This window comes from Entelurus aequoreus, linkage group LG27 (assembly GCF_033978785.1).
Source record: "Entelurus aequoreus isolate RoL-2023_Sb linkage group LG27, RoL_Eaeq_v1.1, whole genome shotgun sequence".
Taxonomy (NCBI): Eukaryota; Metazoa; Chordata; class Actinopteri; order Syngnathiformes; family Syngnathidae; genus Entelurus; species Entelurus aequoreus.
In genome coordinates, this window is record NC_084757.1 from 20,955,617 (window position 1) to 20,969,060 (window position 13,444).

Consider the following 13,444-nt stretch of genomic DNA (forward strand, 5'->3'; position numbering starts at 1 on the left):
TGAAAAATGTGGAAATAGTGGAAGTTTGAAAAATGGCCAAATAATTTTGAATGGGAAAAATCTGGGAAATCCTGGAATTTTTTTGAACTTGGAAATATGATAGTTTGGATTTCCAGAATGAGTGGAATATGTTGAAGGTGGAATAGTTTGAATCGGTTGAAAAATGTGGAAATAGTGGAAGTTTGAAAAATGGCCAAATAATTTTGAATGGGAAAATCCTGGAATTTTTTTGAACTTGGAAATATGATAGTTTGGATTTCCAGAATGAGTGGAATATGTTGAAGGTGGAATAGTTTGAATCGGTTGAAAAATGTGGAAATAGTGGACGTTTGAAAAATGGCCAAATAATTTTGAATGGGAAAAATCTGGGAAATCCTGGAATTTTTTGGAACTTGGAAATATGATAGTTTGGATTTCCAGAATGAGTGGAATATGTTGAAGGTGGAATAGTTTGAATCTGTTGAAACATGTGGAAATAGTGGAAGTTTGAAAAATGGCCAAATAATTTTGAATGGGAAAAATCTGGGAAATCCTGGAATTTTTTTGAACTTGGAAATATGATAGTTTGGATTTCCAGAATGAGTGGAATATGTTGAAGGTGGAATAGTTTGAATCGGTTGAAAAATGTGGAAATAGTGGAAGTTTGAAAAATGGCCAAATAATTTTGAATGGGAAAAATCTGGGAAATCCTGGAATTTTTTTGAACTTGGAAATATGATAGTTTGGATTTCCAGAATGAGTGGAATATGTTGAAGGTGGAATAGTTTGAATCGGTTGAAAAATGTGGAAATAGTGGAAGTTTGAAAAATGGCCAAATAATTTTGAATGGGAAAAATCTGGGAAATCCTGGAATTTTTTTGAACTTGGAAATATGATAGTTTGGATTTCCAGAATGAGTGGAATATGTTGAAGGTGGAATAGTTTGAATCGGTTGAAAAATGTGGAAATAGTGGAAGTTTGAAAAATGGCCAAATAATTTTGAATGGGAAAATCCTGGAATTTTTTTGAACTTGGAAATATGATAGTTTGGATTTCCAGAATGAGTGGAATATGTTGAAGGTGGAATAGTTTGAATCGGTTGAAAAATGTGGAAATAGTGGACGTTTGAAAAATGGCCAAATAATTTTGAATGGGAAAAATCTGGGAAATCCTGGAATTTTTTGGAACTTGGAAATATGATAGTTTGGATTTCCAGAATGAGTGGAATATGTTGAAGGTGGAATAGTTTGAATCTGTTGAAACATGTGGAAATAGTGGAAGTTTGAAAAATGGCCAAATAATTTTGAATGGGAAAAATCTGGGAAATCCTGGAATTTTTTTGAACTTGGAAATATGATAGTTTGGATTTCCAGAATGAGTGGAATATGTTGAAGGTGGAATAGTTTGAATCGGTTGAAAAATGTGGAAATAGTGGAAGTTTGAAAAATGGCCAAATAATTTTGAATGGGAAAAATCTGGGAAATCCTGGAATTTTTTTGAACTTGGAAATATGATAGTTTGGATTTCCAGAATGAGTGGAATATGTTGAAGGTGGAATAGTTTGAATCGGTTGAAAAATGTGGAAATAGTGGAAGTTTGAAAAATGGCCAAATAATTTTGAATGGGAAAAATCGGTGAAATCCTGGAATTTTTTTGAACTTGGAAATATGATAGTTTCGATTTCCAGAATGAGTGGAATATGTTGAAGGTGGAATAGTTTGAATCTGTTGAAAAATGTGGAAATAGTGGAAGTTTGAAAAATGGCCAAATAATTTTGAATGGGAAAAATCTGGGAAATCCTGGAATTTTTTTTAACTTGGAAATATGATAGTTTGTATTTCCAGAATGAGTGGAATATGTTGAAGGTGGAATAGTTTGAATCGGTTGAAAAATGTGGAAATAGTGGAAGTTTGAAAAATGGCCAAATAATTTTGAATGGGAAAAATCTGGGAATTTTTGGAATTTGACAAGGGAAAGCCCGTGATTCCCGAATAGGCTGAACAGTTTGAAGTTGGAACGGTTTGAATCGGATGAAAAATGTGGAAGGTAGAGCGCGGCAAAATCTGGAGAAGAAGAAGCAGAGGAATGCTAATAAATAGATGAGTTTGGGTGGAGAAAAGCATATGTGTGAGGAAAGGACGGCGGTGCAGATATTGTACTGTACTTAGTTACATCAGCACGGTTCTTGTGTTAGAGCTGAGGCGACAGTCCCGAGGCTCGTGCTTTTTTTCCCCGGCCGTCCACCAGACCACAGCACACTGGGCCTAATAACAAAAACAAGCATCCCGGTGTGGAGCTGGTCCCACAGTGTGAGGACCTTAATGAGGAACATGTGGAGCCGCACAGACACACAGTCAGAGGAAACCCAATCCTTCAACCCCCCCCCACCACCACCACCACCATCATTCCTCCACCCATCCCCCATTCCTTTCTCGCTTCACTCCACATTCCCACTTGCTAAAAGTTCCTTGGCCTTTCAAAGCTCCTCTCTGCAGCAGAAACACACTGGTAGACTTTACTCGTCTCCAGGAGCGATCCGCGCACTATTTTGCATGCTAAGCTTCCCAAAAAAAATGCTTGAAAGCTGATGCACCATGCTCATGAAGAAACATGGCAAAGAAAGAAAGAGGCCTTTCTCCTCACATCAAGCCTGACAGGCGGTCCAGGACTTCCTTTCATGTGCTGAAGTCATCCTTACCGTCCACCTGGATCAATTAGCTGTTTGCTCCAGTGATCATCAGTCTCGCATTCATTTAGCAGGGATACAAAGATCAGCTCTATTGTAACCAAAGCTCTTTTCCCTCCCCCCCCCTGCTGTATTATTCTGAAATCAACTGTGTTTTGTTCTTTTAGGAAATGCAGTCAAATTGTAGGAAGGATGAAGAGTGTAACAGGTGAGCAGGAGCATTCACATCAATAAAACTAAAGTAGCCACGTCTAAACTGTCAAAGGGAGGAATGACGCAGCGTTTACGATCATCTACGGTTTGATCGGTGAACCTGCGTTTCTTTACATAGGTGGGATGGTGACAGCTACGTAAACTATGAAAATATTGAGACATCAGTGACATCAAATATTGGGATTTGTTATACATGATACACACTACCGTTCCAAAAGTTTGGGGTCACCCAAACAATTTTGTGGAATAGCCTTCATTTCTAAGAACAAGAATAGACTGTCAAGTTTCAGATGAAAGTTCTCTTTTTCTGGCCATTTTGAGTGTTTAATTGACCCCACAAATGTGATGCTCCAGAAACTCAATCTGCTCAAAGGAAGGTCAGTTTTGTAGCTTCTGTAACGAGCTAAACTGTTTTCAGATGTGTGAACAGGATTGCACAATGGTTTTCTAATCATCAATTAGCCTTCTGAGCCAATGAGCAAACACATTGTACCATTAGAACACTGGAGTGATAGTTGCTGGAAATGGGCCTCTATACACCTATGTAGATATTGCACCAAAAACCAGACATTTGCAGCTAGAATAGTCATTTACCACATTAGCAATGTATAGAGTGTATTTCTTTAAAGTTAAGACTAGTTTAAATTTATCTTCATTGAAAAGTACAGTGCTTTTCCTTCAAAAATAAGGACATTTCAATGTGACCCCAAACTTTTGAACGGTAGTGTATATTATATAAAATATAATATATCAGTGTATATTATATACTGTATATTAGTGTTGTCCCGATACCAATATTTTGGTACCGGTACTAAAATCATTTAGATACTTTTTCTAAATAAAGCGGACCACAACAAATTACATTATTGGCTTTATTTTAACAACATATTTTGGGGTACATTAAACATATGTTTCTTATTGCAAGTGTGTCCTGAAATAAAATAGTGAACATAAAAGACAACTTGTCTTTTATTAGTAAGTAAGCAACCAACAAAGGCTCCTAATTTAGCTGCTGACATATGCAGTAACATATTGTGTCATTTTCCATTCTATTATTTTGTCAAAATTATTAAGGACAAGTGGTAGAAAATTAATTATTAATGTACTTGTTAATTTACTGTTAATATCTGCTTACTTTCTCTTTTAACATGTTCTATCTACACTTCTGTTAAAATTGATTAATCACTTATTCTTCTGTTGTTTGGATATTTTACATTAGTTTTGGATGATACCACAAATGTAGGTATCAATCCGATACCAAGTCGTTACAGGATCGTACATTGGTCATATTCAAAGTCCTCAAATGTCCAGGGACATATTTCCTGAGTTCATAAACATAATATACATTTTTAAAAAACGAAAGAAGATGTTGTGATGCTAAAAAAAATATTGACGTAATCATAGTAGTATCGGCCCTGTACTTGGTATCATTACAGTGGATGTCAGGTGTAGATCCACCAATGGCGTTTGTTTGCATTGTGACTCCGGTGAGCTACGGTGTGTAGTGAAGCATGTTTAGCTATTCCTCGTCCTGCAGGGATGATACTTGTAAGAAACTTACTTTATTTGTCGCCATGGAGACAAGGATTAGTGATTTAGAAGTAGCTAAAACACTGCCAAGTGCGGATGGACTTTAGCCGCTAGTTAGCTAGCCATGTCTTAAAACACCTCTTCCTGAGGGAGTTTCAGTGTTATAACTTCACCTTTATCGTTAGTTTTTAAGCCAAAATGTGTCTGTTCTCCCTTTTCTGTCTACACACTGTGTCTGATTTAAGTACTCAGTGATTGTGCACTGCCGAACATGCTCCTCTGCTCGTAAACCAGCAATGACACGACGTGATGACGACGGAGTGCAGGGGGTTGGGACACGGTACTTTCCAGAGGCCGTATAGTACCGAAAATGATTAATTAGTATCACGGTACTATACTAATACCGGTATACCGTACAACCCTACTGTATATATAATATGTAAATATTACATATGTTATATTTTATATTGCTACTATGGTACATTTTTTGTCTACTTTATACCATTTGTTTTCGCCCTCTTTTTGTGCCCTTGTGTGCATTATCCTTTCCAGCCTTTGTAACTGAGCTACTGTCTGGAACAATTTCCCTTGTGGATCAATAAAGTGTGTCTAAGTCTAAGTGATAATTGGCAAACATCCCTTTCTTTGTACATTATTTTGGTGCAGCCCAGTCATTGGCTAGGGAAAGTGACAAGGAGAAGCCAGAGCTTGAAAACCCTCTTCCGTTGTAAAGTCTCCTTTTTGAGAGCACTTGCCTTCCTGGTGAAATACGTAAACAGTTAGGATGTGAATTTTAGTCCTTATTCGATCCGAATCCAATCATTGGTGTGATGATTCGACCCAGAATCGATTCTCGATTCAAATCGAATCTCGCAACGTGTTATTTAGTATAAAAATGATAATTAAACCTTTTCAAAACAGGTTACAGGTTCCAAAAGCTCTAATTGGCTGCTGGCTTTTTATGAGCGCATGCAGCGAGAAAGTGTGGAGAAGGCCTAAAATATATATATTTTTTTTTCTATTGCTTTTTGAAAATTTGAATCGGCATAAATAAGAAACGCGATTTGGAGGTGAATAGTATTTCTTCAGCACGAAAAGTAGTGTGCAGGTATGCAAATGACAGTGTTTAAATGCATTGTTTACACAAGAATGAGTTTTAGTTTATGTGCATTAGGGTTGTACGATATAAGCGATATTTCGCTCACTCAAATTAGAGTCCCCTCAATAATAATAATAAATAATAATAATAATATATTTTATTTGTAAAAAGCACTTTACATTGAGGAAACAACCTCAAAGTGCTACAGTGTATTACTTTTTTTTTTTTTAAATAAAAAGATAATAAAAATAAATAAAAATAAAAACTACAACAGCCAAATAGCTAGAACTAGTATGCATACATCTAAAAAAAGGCTTTTTTAAAAAGAAGGGTTTTTAAGCCTTTTTTAAAAGCATCCACAGTCTGTGGTACCCTCAGGTGGTCAGGGAGAGCGTTCCCCAGACTGGGAGCGGCGGAGCAGAAAGCCCGGTTTCCCATTGTTCGTAGCTTTGTCTTCGGAGATTGGAGGAGGTTAGCCTGTCCGGAGCGGAGGTGTCGTGTGGAGGATTTGGGGGTGAGTAGTTATTTGAGGTAGAGGGGGGCATTTCCATGGAGGCACTGGTGTGTTACTTGATTATATATTTGCATACAATGTACAATACTACATTCTAATTTACAGGAGTAATTTATTCAAGATTGCAGTTTATTATTCTGATGGATTATGAATTATTACTATGTATTGATTGTTGGTCATTTATTGATTTATTGGAGTTTATTTGCATGCAATGTGCAATTTACAAAAGAAAATTAGTCAATAAAAAGTACAGTGTACAACAAAATTATACAAATAAAAATGTTGCTATGAGGAAGTGTAATTTCAAGGTACTCGTTTTTGATCAAATAAAAGTGAAACATGTTTTGAAGTATCTCGGTCATTTGTATTCATTGGTTTCTTTAAAATGCAGGGGAAAAAAATCGTAAATCAATATTTGTAAAAAAAAAAAAAAAAAGGGATTTTACTTCCAAACCATATCACTTGGTTAGCCAGTAGATTAGAGAGTCGAGAGAGAGAATTATAAGAAATAGCTGGTTTTGGACTGAGCGTACAAAAGTCCAAAACCAGTAAATGACACAATACATTACTGCATTTGTCAGCAGCAAAAGGTAGAGGCGTTGTAACCTTAACCTGTTTTGGTTTTGTTCTATTACAATTAACAGTACAGACCAAAAGTTTAGACACATCTTCTCATTCAATGTGTTTTCTTTATTTTCATGACTATTTACATTGTAGATTGTCACTGAAGGCATCAAAACTATGAATGAACACATGTGGAGTTATGTTCTTAACAAAAAAAAAGGTGAAATAACTGAAAACATGTTTTATATTCTAGTGTCTTCATAATAGCCACCCTTTGCTGTGATTACTGCTTTGCACACTCTTGGCATTCTCTAGATGAGCTTCAAGAGGTAGTCACCTGAAAGGGTTTTCACTTCACAGGTGTTATAGTTTTGATGCCTACATTGAAAATCTACAATATAAATTAGGGTTGTACGGTATACCGGTATTAGTATAGTACCGTGATACCAATGAATCATTTGAGTCGTCGTCACTTCGTGTCATTGCTGGTTTACGAGCAAACGAGCATGTTCGGCAGCGCACAATCACGGAGTACTAACAAGCAGACACAGTGTGTAGACAGAAAAGGCAGAACGGACGCATTTTGGCTTAAAACCTACCGATAAAGGTGAAGTTATAACACTGAAACGCCCTCAGGAAAAGGTGCTTTAAAACATGGCAATCTAGCTAGCGGCTAAAGACCAGCACCAGTCGTCAGTGTTTTAGCTACTTCTAAATCACTAATCCTCGCCTCCATGGCGACAAATAAAGTACGTTTCTTACAAGTATCATCCCTGCAGGACGAGGAATAGCTAAATATAGCTAAACATGTTTCAATTCACCAGCGTCAAAATGTAAACAAACGCCAGTGGTGGATCTACACCTGACATCCACTGTAATGATACCAAGTACAGGAGCGTATCTAGTCAATACTACTACGATTATGTCGATAATTTTTGGCATCAAAACATCTTTTGTTTTTTTTAAATGTATTTTATGTTTATAAACTCAGGAAATATGTCCCTGGACACATGAGGACTTTGAATATGACCAATGCATGATCCTGTAACGACTTGGTATCGGATTGATACCCAAATTTGTGGTATCATCCAAAACGAATGTAAAGTATCAAACAACAGAAGAATAACTGATTATTACATTTTAACAGAAGTGTAGATAGAACATGTTAAAAGACAAAATAAGCAGATATTAACAGTAAATGAACAAGTAGATTAATAATTCATTTTCCACCACTTGTCCTTAATAACTTTGACAAAATAATAGAATGATAAATGGCACAATATGTTACTGCATATGTCAGCAGCTAAATTAGGAGTCTTTGTTTGCTTACTTACTACTAAAAGACAAGTTGTCCTGTATGTTCACTATTTTATTTAAGGACAAACTTGCAATAAGAAAAATGTTTAATGTACCGTAAGATTTTTTGTTAAAATAAAGTCAATAATGCAATTTTTTGTGGTCCTCTTTTATTTAGAAAAGTACCAAAAAGTATCAAAATAATTTTGGTAACGGTACCGGTACCAAAATATTGGTATCGGGACAACACTAATGTAAATAGTCATAAAAATACAGAGAACGCATTGAAATGAGAAGGTGTGTACAAACTTTTGGCCTGTACTGTAAATACTAAATAATATATTGTGATTTACAATATATTGTTATTAAAAGGCTTAATACTGTATCGCCAACCCCTATTTTGCATCTTTAAAACGCTGTTACAAAAATCTGCATTTACACAGAACTGCAAAAATGCCTACTTTTACTCACAAAAATGCTGTCCTTATGTAAACAAGCGACCAAATTGCCGCATTATTTATGTGTTCTAATTTTTAAAAAGTCTTCACAACAAACAGCTCGTTAGTGCATGTTGTTTCGGCGGGATTTAAAACATCCCCATACAGCAAACCCCCCCCCCCCCCTCGAAATTAGCTGAACAAACAGAGTAAGGTAGCGCTCTCAAGGGGGATAAAGTTGGCACAGTGCTTCCAGTGTGACAGGGGCCCTCCTTACAGCTCAGAACAATCCAAAGGTTCCACTTGGGTTGAGCTGTCTTCGTTTACCCCCTTCACTATATATATCAGCCCCACATCAACATGGACCCGTCAAGACCTTTCACGGGACTGACAGGCCACCTGAATCACACAATTGTGTGGCCGGAGGAGCCGGCGTGTGTACAGAAGAAGCAGTGATCCAGTAACTGTCTGGGTTCACTTCTCTTCTCTCTCATAAAGTCATGAGTGAGGCCCTAATGTTCCAGCTGCACCATAACAACACATTAACTTTTTAATCCAATTGAAGAAACAAAATGATGCAACTGTTGGGTTTTCGCAACGGCAACTTTTTATGTCAACATTCTGGCTTTGCACGGCTCGCATAGCCCGCAGAATGTCCCAGGTGAGGGGGCTTAAGGCTTGAGTCGCTGTGTGCCTCGCAGATGGTCCGGCCCTCGTGGCAGCTGTGCAAATTAAAGACAGAGTGTCGTTGAAGGAGTGAGCGAGTTGGAAACTTGGCCACAAAAGGGAAAAGGTAGTAACATGCAAGTTGCTCGCCGAAAAAATATCATTAAAAGAACTTAAGTTGCTTAGACCCTGTCTACACTAAGTCGGATAACCCCTTAAATGAATAATTATTTAGCCTAAGCCTCGTTTCAGCCACTCTAAACCATTGTTTAAGGCAGTGGTTCTTAACCTGGGTTCGATCGAACCCTAGGGGTTCGGTGAGTCGGGCTCAGGGGTTCGGCGAAGGTCAAGACACACCCGACTCATCATGTAAATAAAAAGTTCTCGCTATCGGCGTATTACGGATACGGCAACAGCAGAAGTCACACTGATTTGTGTAATTTGTTGTGAGTTTATGCACTGTGTTGGTTTTGTTCTTTGAACAAGGTGATGTTCATGCACGGTTCAGTTTGTGCACCAGTAATAAAACATGGTAACACTTTAGTATGGGGAACATATTCACCATTAATTAGTTGCTTATTAACATGCAAATTAGTAACATATTGGCTCTTAACTAGTCATTATTAAGTACTTATTAATGCTTTAAACGGCATGGCCTTATTATAACCCCAACCCTCTAACCCTAACCAAATAACTCTAAATTAAGTCTTTGTTACTTAGAATATGTTCCCCTAGTGTCCAAAAAACTCTAAATTAAGTCTTTGTTACTTACAATATGTTCCTCTACTGTCCAAAAAATCTAAATTAAGTCTTTGTTACTTAGAATATGTTCCCCTAGTGTCCAAAAAACTCTAAATTAAGTCTTTGTTACTTACAATATGTTCCCCTATAGTGTCCAAAAAACTTTAAATTAAGTTCCCCATACTAAAGTGTTACCAAAAACATATAACTTTGTCTTGAATTTGAAAAAAAAAACAACATTTAATTTTTCACTAAAGAAGGGTTCGGTGAATGCGCATATGAAACTGGTGGGGTTCGGTACCTCCAACAAGGTTAAGAACCACTGGTTTAAGGTCTCCCTCCTCGGACATTTTTTTACACGGGTAAGTACGCCATGTATTTCTTGAATCTCCGGCTCTTAGCTTTGTATGGACTCAGTGAACGTTTACAAACTAAGTTCGGATAGGAAGTGACTCCAGAAAGACTGCTCCTCACACAGGAAGTGACGTCAGAAAGAACGCGCCACAGCCAGCTTCATAATAAAGCGGTTTCGTAACGCGGAGCTAACCACTGTAAATATGGAGGCGAGTCATCCAGACATGCCCGTGTTTCTCCTTCCTCTACATGTATAGACGCTTGTGGAAATCTCACATTAAGAGAAAAGCGATTGCCGCTATTTCGGATACAACTTTTCTGAGACGGCAAGACAATTTTGGAATGTCCAGGTCGGCTGTGATTCTACTTACCGAAAAACTTTGTCCATTTGTCGAAGGAGAGTCAACGAGAATGCGGGTTCCTGTGGATGTGATAAAAAAAAGTAGCGTGTGCTTTGTATTACCTGGCCTTCGAGGGAAGACTACGGAAACTGGTGAATGCTTTTGGACTGGCAAAGCAGACTGTATCAGTTATTGACCGCCATGTATGTCGCGGACTCAACGTCTAGGTCCAGAGTATATAAAGTCACCAAAAATGAATGGACAATGAAGGTGAAGGCAAAAGACTGACGAGTGTCCTGACCACATATCTAGATCCCTAGATTGATTGTTGTAAAATCTTCTTTGTCACGTTGTTTACTTTAATGTGTCCAATAAAGATTTGATTAATTATGATGGCTCAGGTGTGTTTCACTACAATAGGGCCCCACAGCACACTGGATTCCAGTTAATTGAAATACCACAACACTGGATATTGTTCAGATAAGTTACATTTAAGAACTTGCACACAAAGCAACACTGGAGGTGACAATGAAGAGTGCATTTGCCGCACATGCATACTAGGTCGCGTTGCGCCGGCGGATGGAGGGGGGAGGGGGGTCTTAAAGGACCATTGTGTGTGTGTGTGGACAAGGATAAGGTTAGGTGGGATTTACCCTGGATAACCTTAGCCTTAGTGTAGAAGGTTATCCAGGGTACCTAACCTTATCCATGTCCACACACACACAATGGTCGTTTAAGACCCCCCCCCCCCCCTCCGTCCGCCGGCGCATCGTGACCTAGTACGCATGCGCGAATAAAATGCGCGCGTCATAGTCACCTCTGACCTGGAAACGTATCCTTACCCTGTGTTTCAATGTAGACTATTGCCACATTTCTTTTAACAGTAAACCTTGCTTGCCTCACCATCAGCAGCTGTTAGACTAGCCATATTGTAGTGAATCACACATGAGCCATCATACATGAATCATATCTCTAATGGACGTGTGAAAGTAAACAATGTGATAAAGAACATTTTACATCAATCATAGATATCTGTTCAGGACACTGGGCTTCTAGGCTGAAATTGGCGGTCGTACTTGATGGCCCGCAACCACTTCATTACTTCACTGTCACGACGTGGTTTGTGCAGCTTACTGCGGGGTCGTTCTCCCAGGAAGACAGACGGACTACTCTGGACAAGGCGTGCAGGTAAAAACATGATTTAATCATCCAAACTCAAAGAGGTACAACAAACGGAAAAGGCACAACGCGCTGATCGCACTAGGAGCTAAACTAACACTTAGCATAAACTATGGACAAGGAAAACTTACGTTGACTGTGGCATGAACCAAACAAATCTTACGTGGACCAGGCATGATGCGAACAATGATGCCAGGCCGACTGACCGGCAAAGGCAGGCTTAAATAATGCCTCTGATTAGTGCTCGGGCAGCAGGTGAGCGGGCAAACACTAATCAGAGGCAGGTGGAAATAATAAGTAATAATGGTAACTAAAACAAACAAGGGTGCACAAAAAACAGGAACTATGGAGTCCAAAACTAACAGAACATAACAAAACATGATCCGGGCCACGGATCATGACATTCACAAGAGTTATAGAGTACAAAACTAGACGTTGAGTAATCGCTCGACATACATCGCGGACAATAACTAGTCCAAATTTATTCGCTGTTATTCGTAGTCTGTCGTTGTCTCCCCTTCAACAAATGGACAAAGTTTTTCACCAAGTAGAATCACAGCTGACCTGGACATTCGAAAGTTCTCTTGCCGTCCAGCTGGCACAACGCACTCGATGACAAACATATACCACCAGGCCGCCGTTCTTCCACGCCTTATCCAAAACCGTCGCTCAACCGTTTATGTTGCCGTCTGAGATGTGTTGTATCCAAAATAGCTGCAATCGCGCGTTTGGTTCTCTTAAGGTATTCATGTGTGATTTCCACACGAGCATGTCTGGATTACTCGCCTCCATCTTTCTGACGTCACTTCTGGCATTACTTCCTGTCCAAACTCAGTTTGTAAACGATCAAAGAGTCCATACAAAGCTAAGAGCCGGAGATTCAAGAAATAGACGGCGCACTTACCCGTGTAAAAATTGTCCGAGGAGGGGGACCTCAAACGCTGGTTTTGTTGTGGCTAAAACGGGGCTTAAGCTAAATGATTATTCGTTTAGTGTAGACATATCCTTCGTGAGAAAATCATCTTCGACCCCAATACCAGATAGCAACTGTATTTCAACACATAATAAAACTAACAAACAATTTAGATAAAGGCCTGTATCTCCACCTTATCACTTTCCATGTCAGCTATTGAGCAGTTCATATGTCAAGGACTATAAAAGGTTGTTTTTTATATGGAAGACAGCAGATAAAGTCCAATATAGATACCATGGGTTAGTTTGCACCCGCAACCGTGTCACTGAAGCACTTTTAGGAGTGAGAAAACAACAGGTGATAACCTCCTGCCTGATGCTGAAAACACATCAACATTTGTCCTCAGAAGGGTGGGTGTTAGGGAGTGGTGGTGGGGTGTCAAAGGGGACAGATGTCCCACATGCTTGAGACTTAAATTCTGAAGTATTCAAGCTTAATTGTTATTGGTTTTGTTCTGCTGGACCAACCCACAATGTTGAAAGAGCCATATTAGACCAAAAAATAAATAAAAACAATATGTCTGGAGTGATATAATGAAGTCAACACATGATATAAGTGTCTATATTAGCTATATTAGCCTACTATCGAAATGACAATGTGTCGGCTGACACAAATCTTCGTTAACAGAATAGTTGAAATGTAATATTTATTCTACACATTTTTACAACATTGGAAAACATTAGTAACACTTTTTAGAAGGTGAGATAACTCCTGGAAATTACTGGCTTAGAATGGCCAGTGTGTGTCCAAAAAATGGCAGGCTGTCTTCTTCTAAGGGATTTTTTATACAATCTTTGCAAGCCGTGTAACGTTTGCTGTGGTCTGGAACAACATGGCACACAAACCACTTTGACTGTGTCTTCTCTTCATCA

General features: G+C 38.5%; 1 protein-coding gene across 2 annotated transcripts in view; it reads left to right on the forward strand.

The window, feature by feature from the left end:
• The window catches only part of rgmd (RGM domain family, member D), a 40,766-nt gene that overhangs the window by 13,038 nt on the left and 14,284 nt on the right, over nt 1-13,444 (forward strand). Inside the window, exon 2 of one of the 2 annotated variants that reach the window (XM_062038638.1) lies at nt 2,833-2,873. The exons of the other annotated variant lie outside the window; for it this stretch is intronic. Within the exon in view, the coding sequence (XP_061894622.1) occupies nt 2,836-2,873 (38 nt within the window). The 5' untranslated portion in view covers nt 2,833-2,835. The remainder of the gene's footprint in view (nt 1-2,832; nt 2,874-13,444) is intronic. 2 annotated transcript variants of the gene reach the window in all.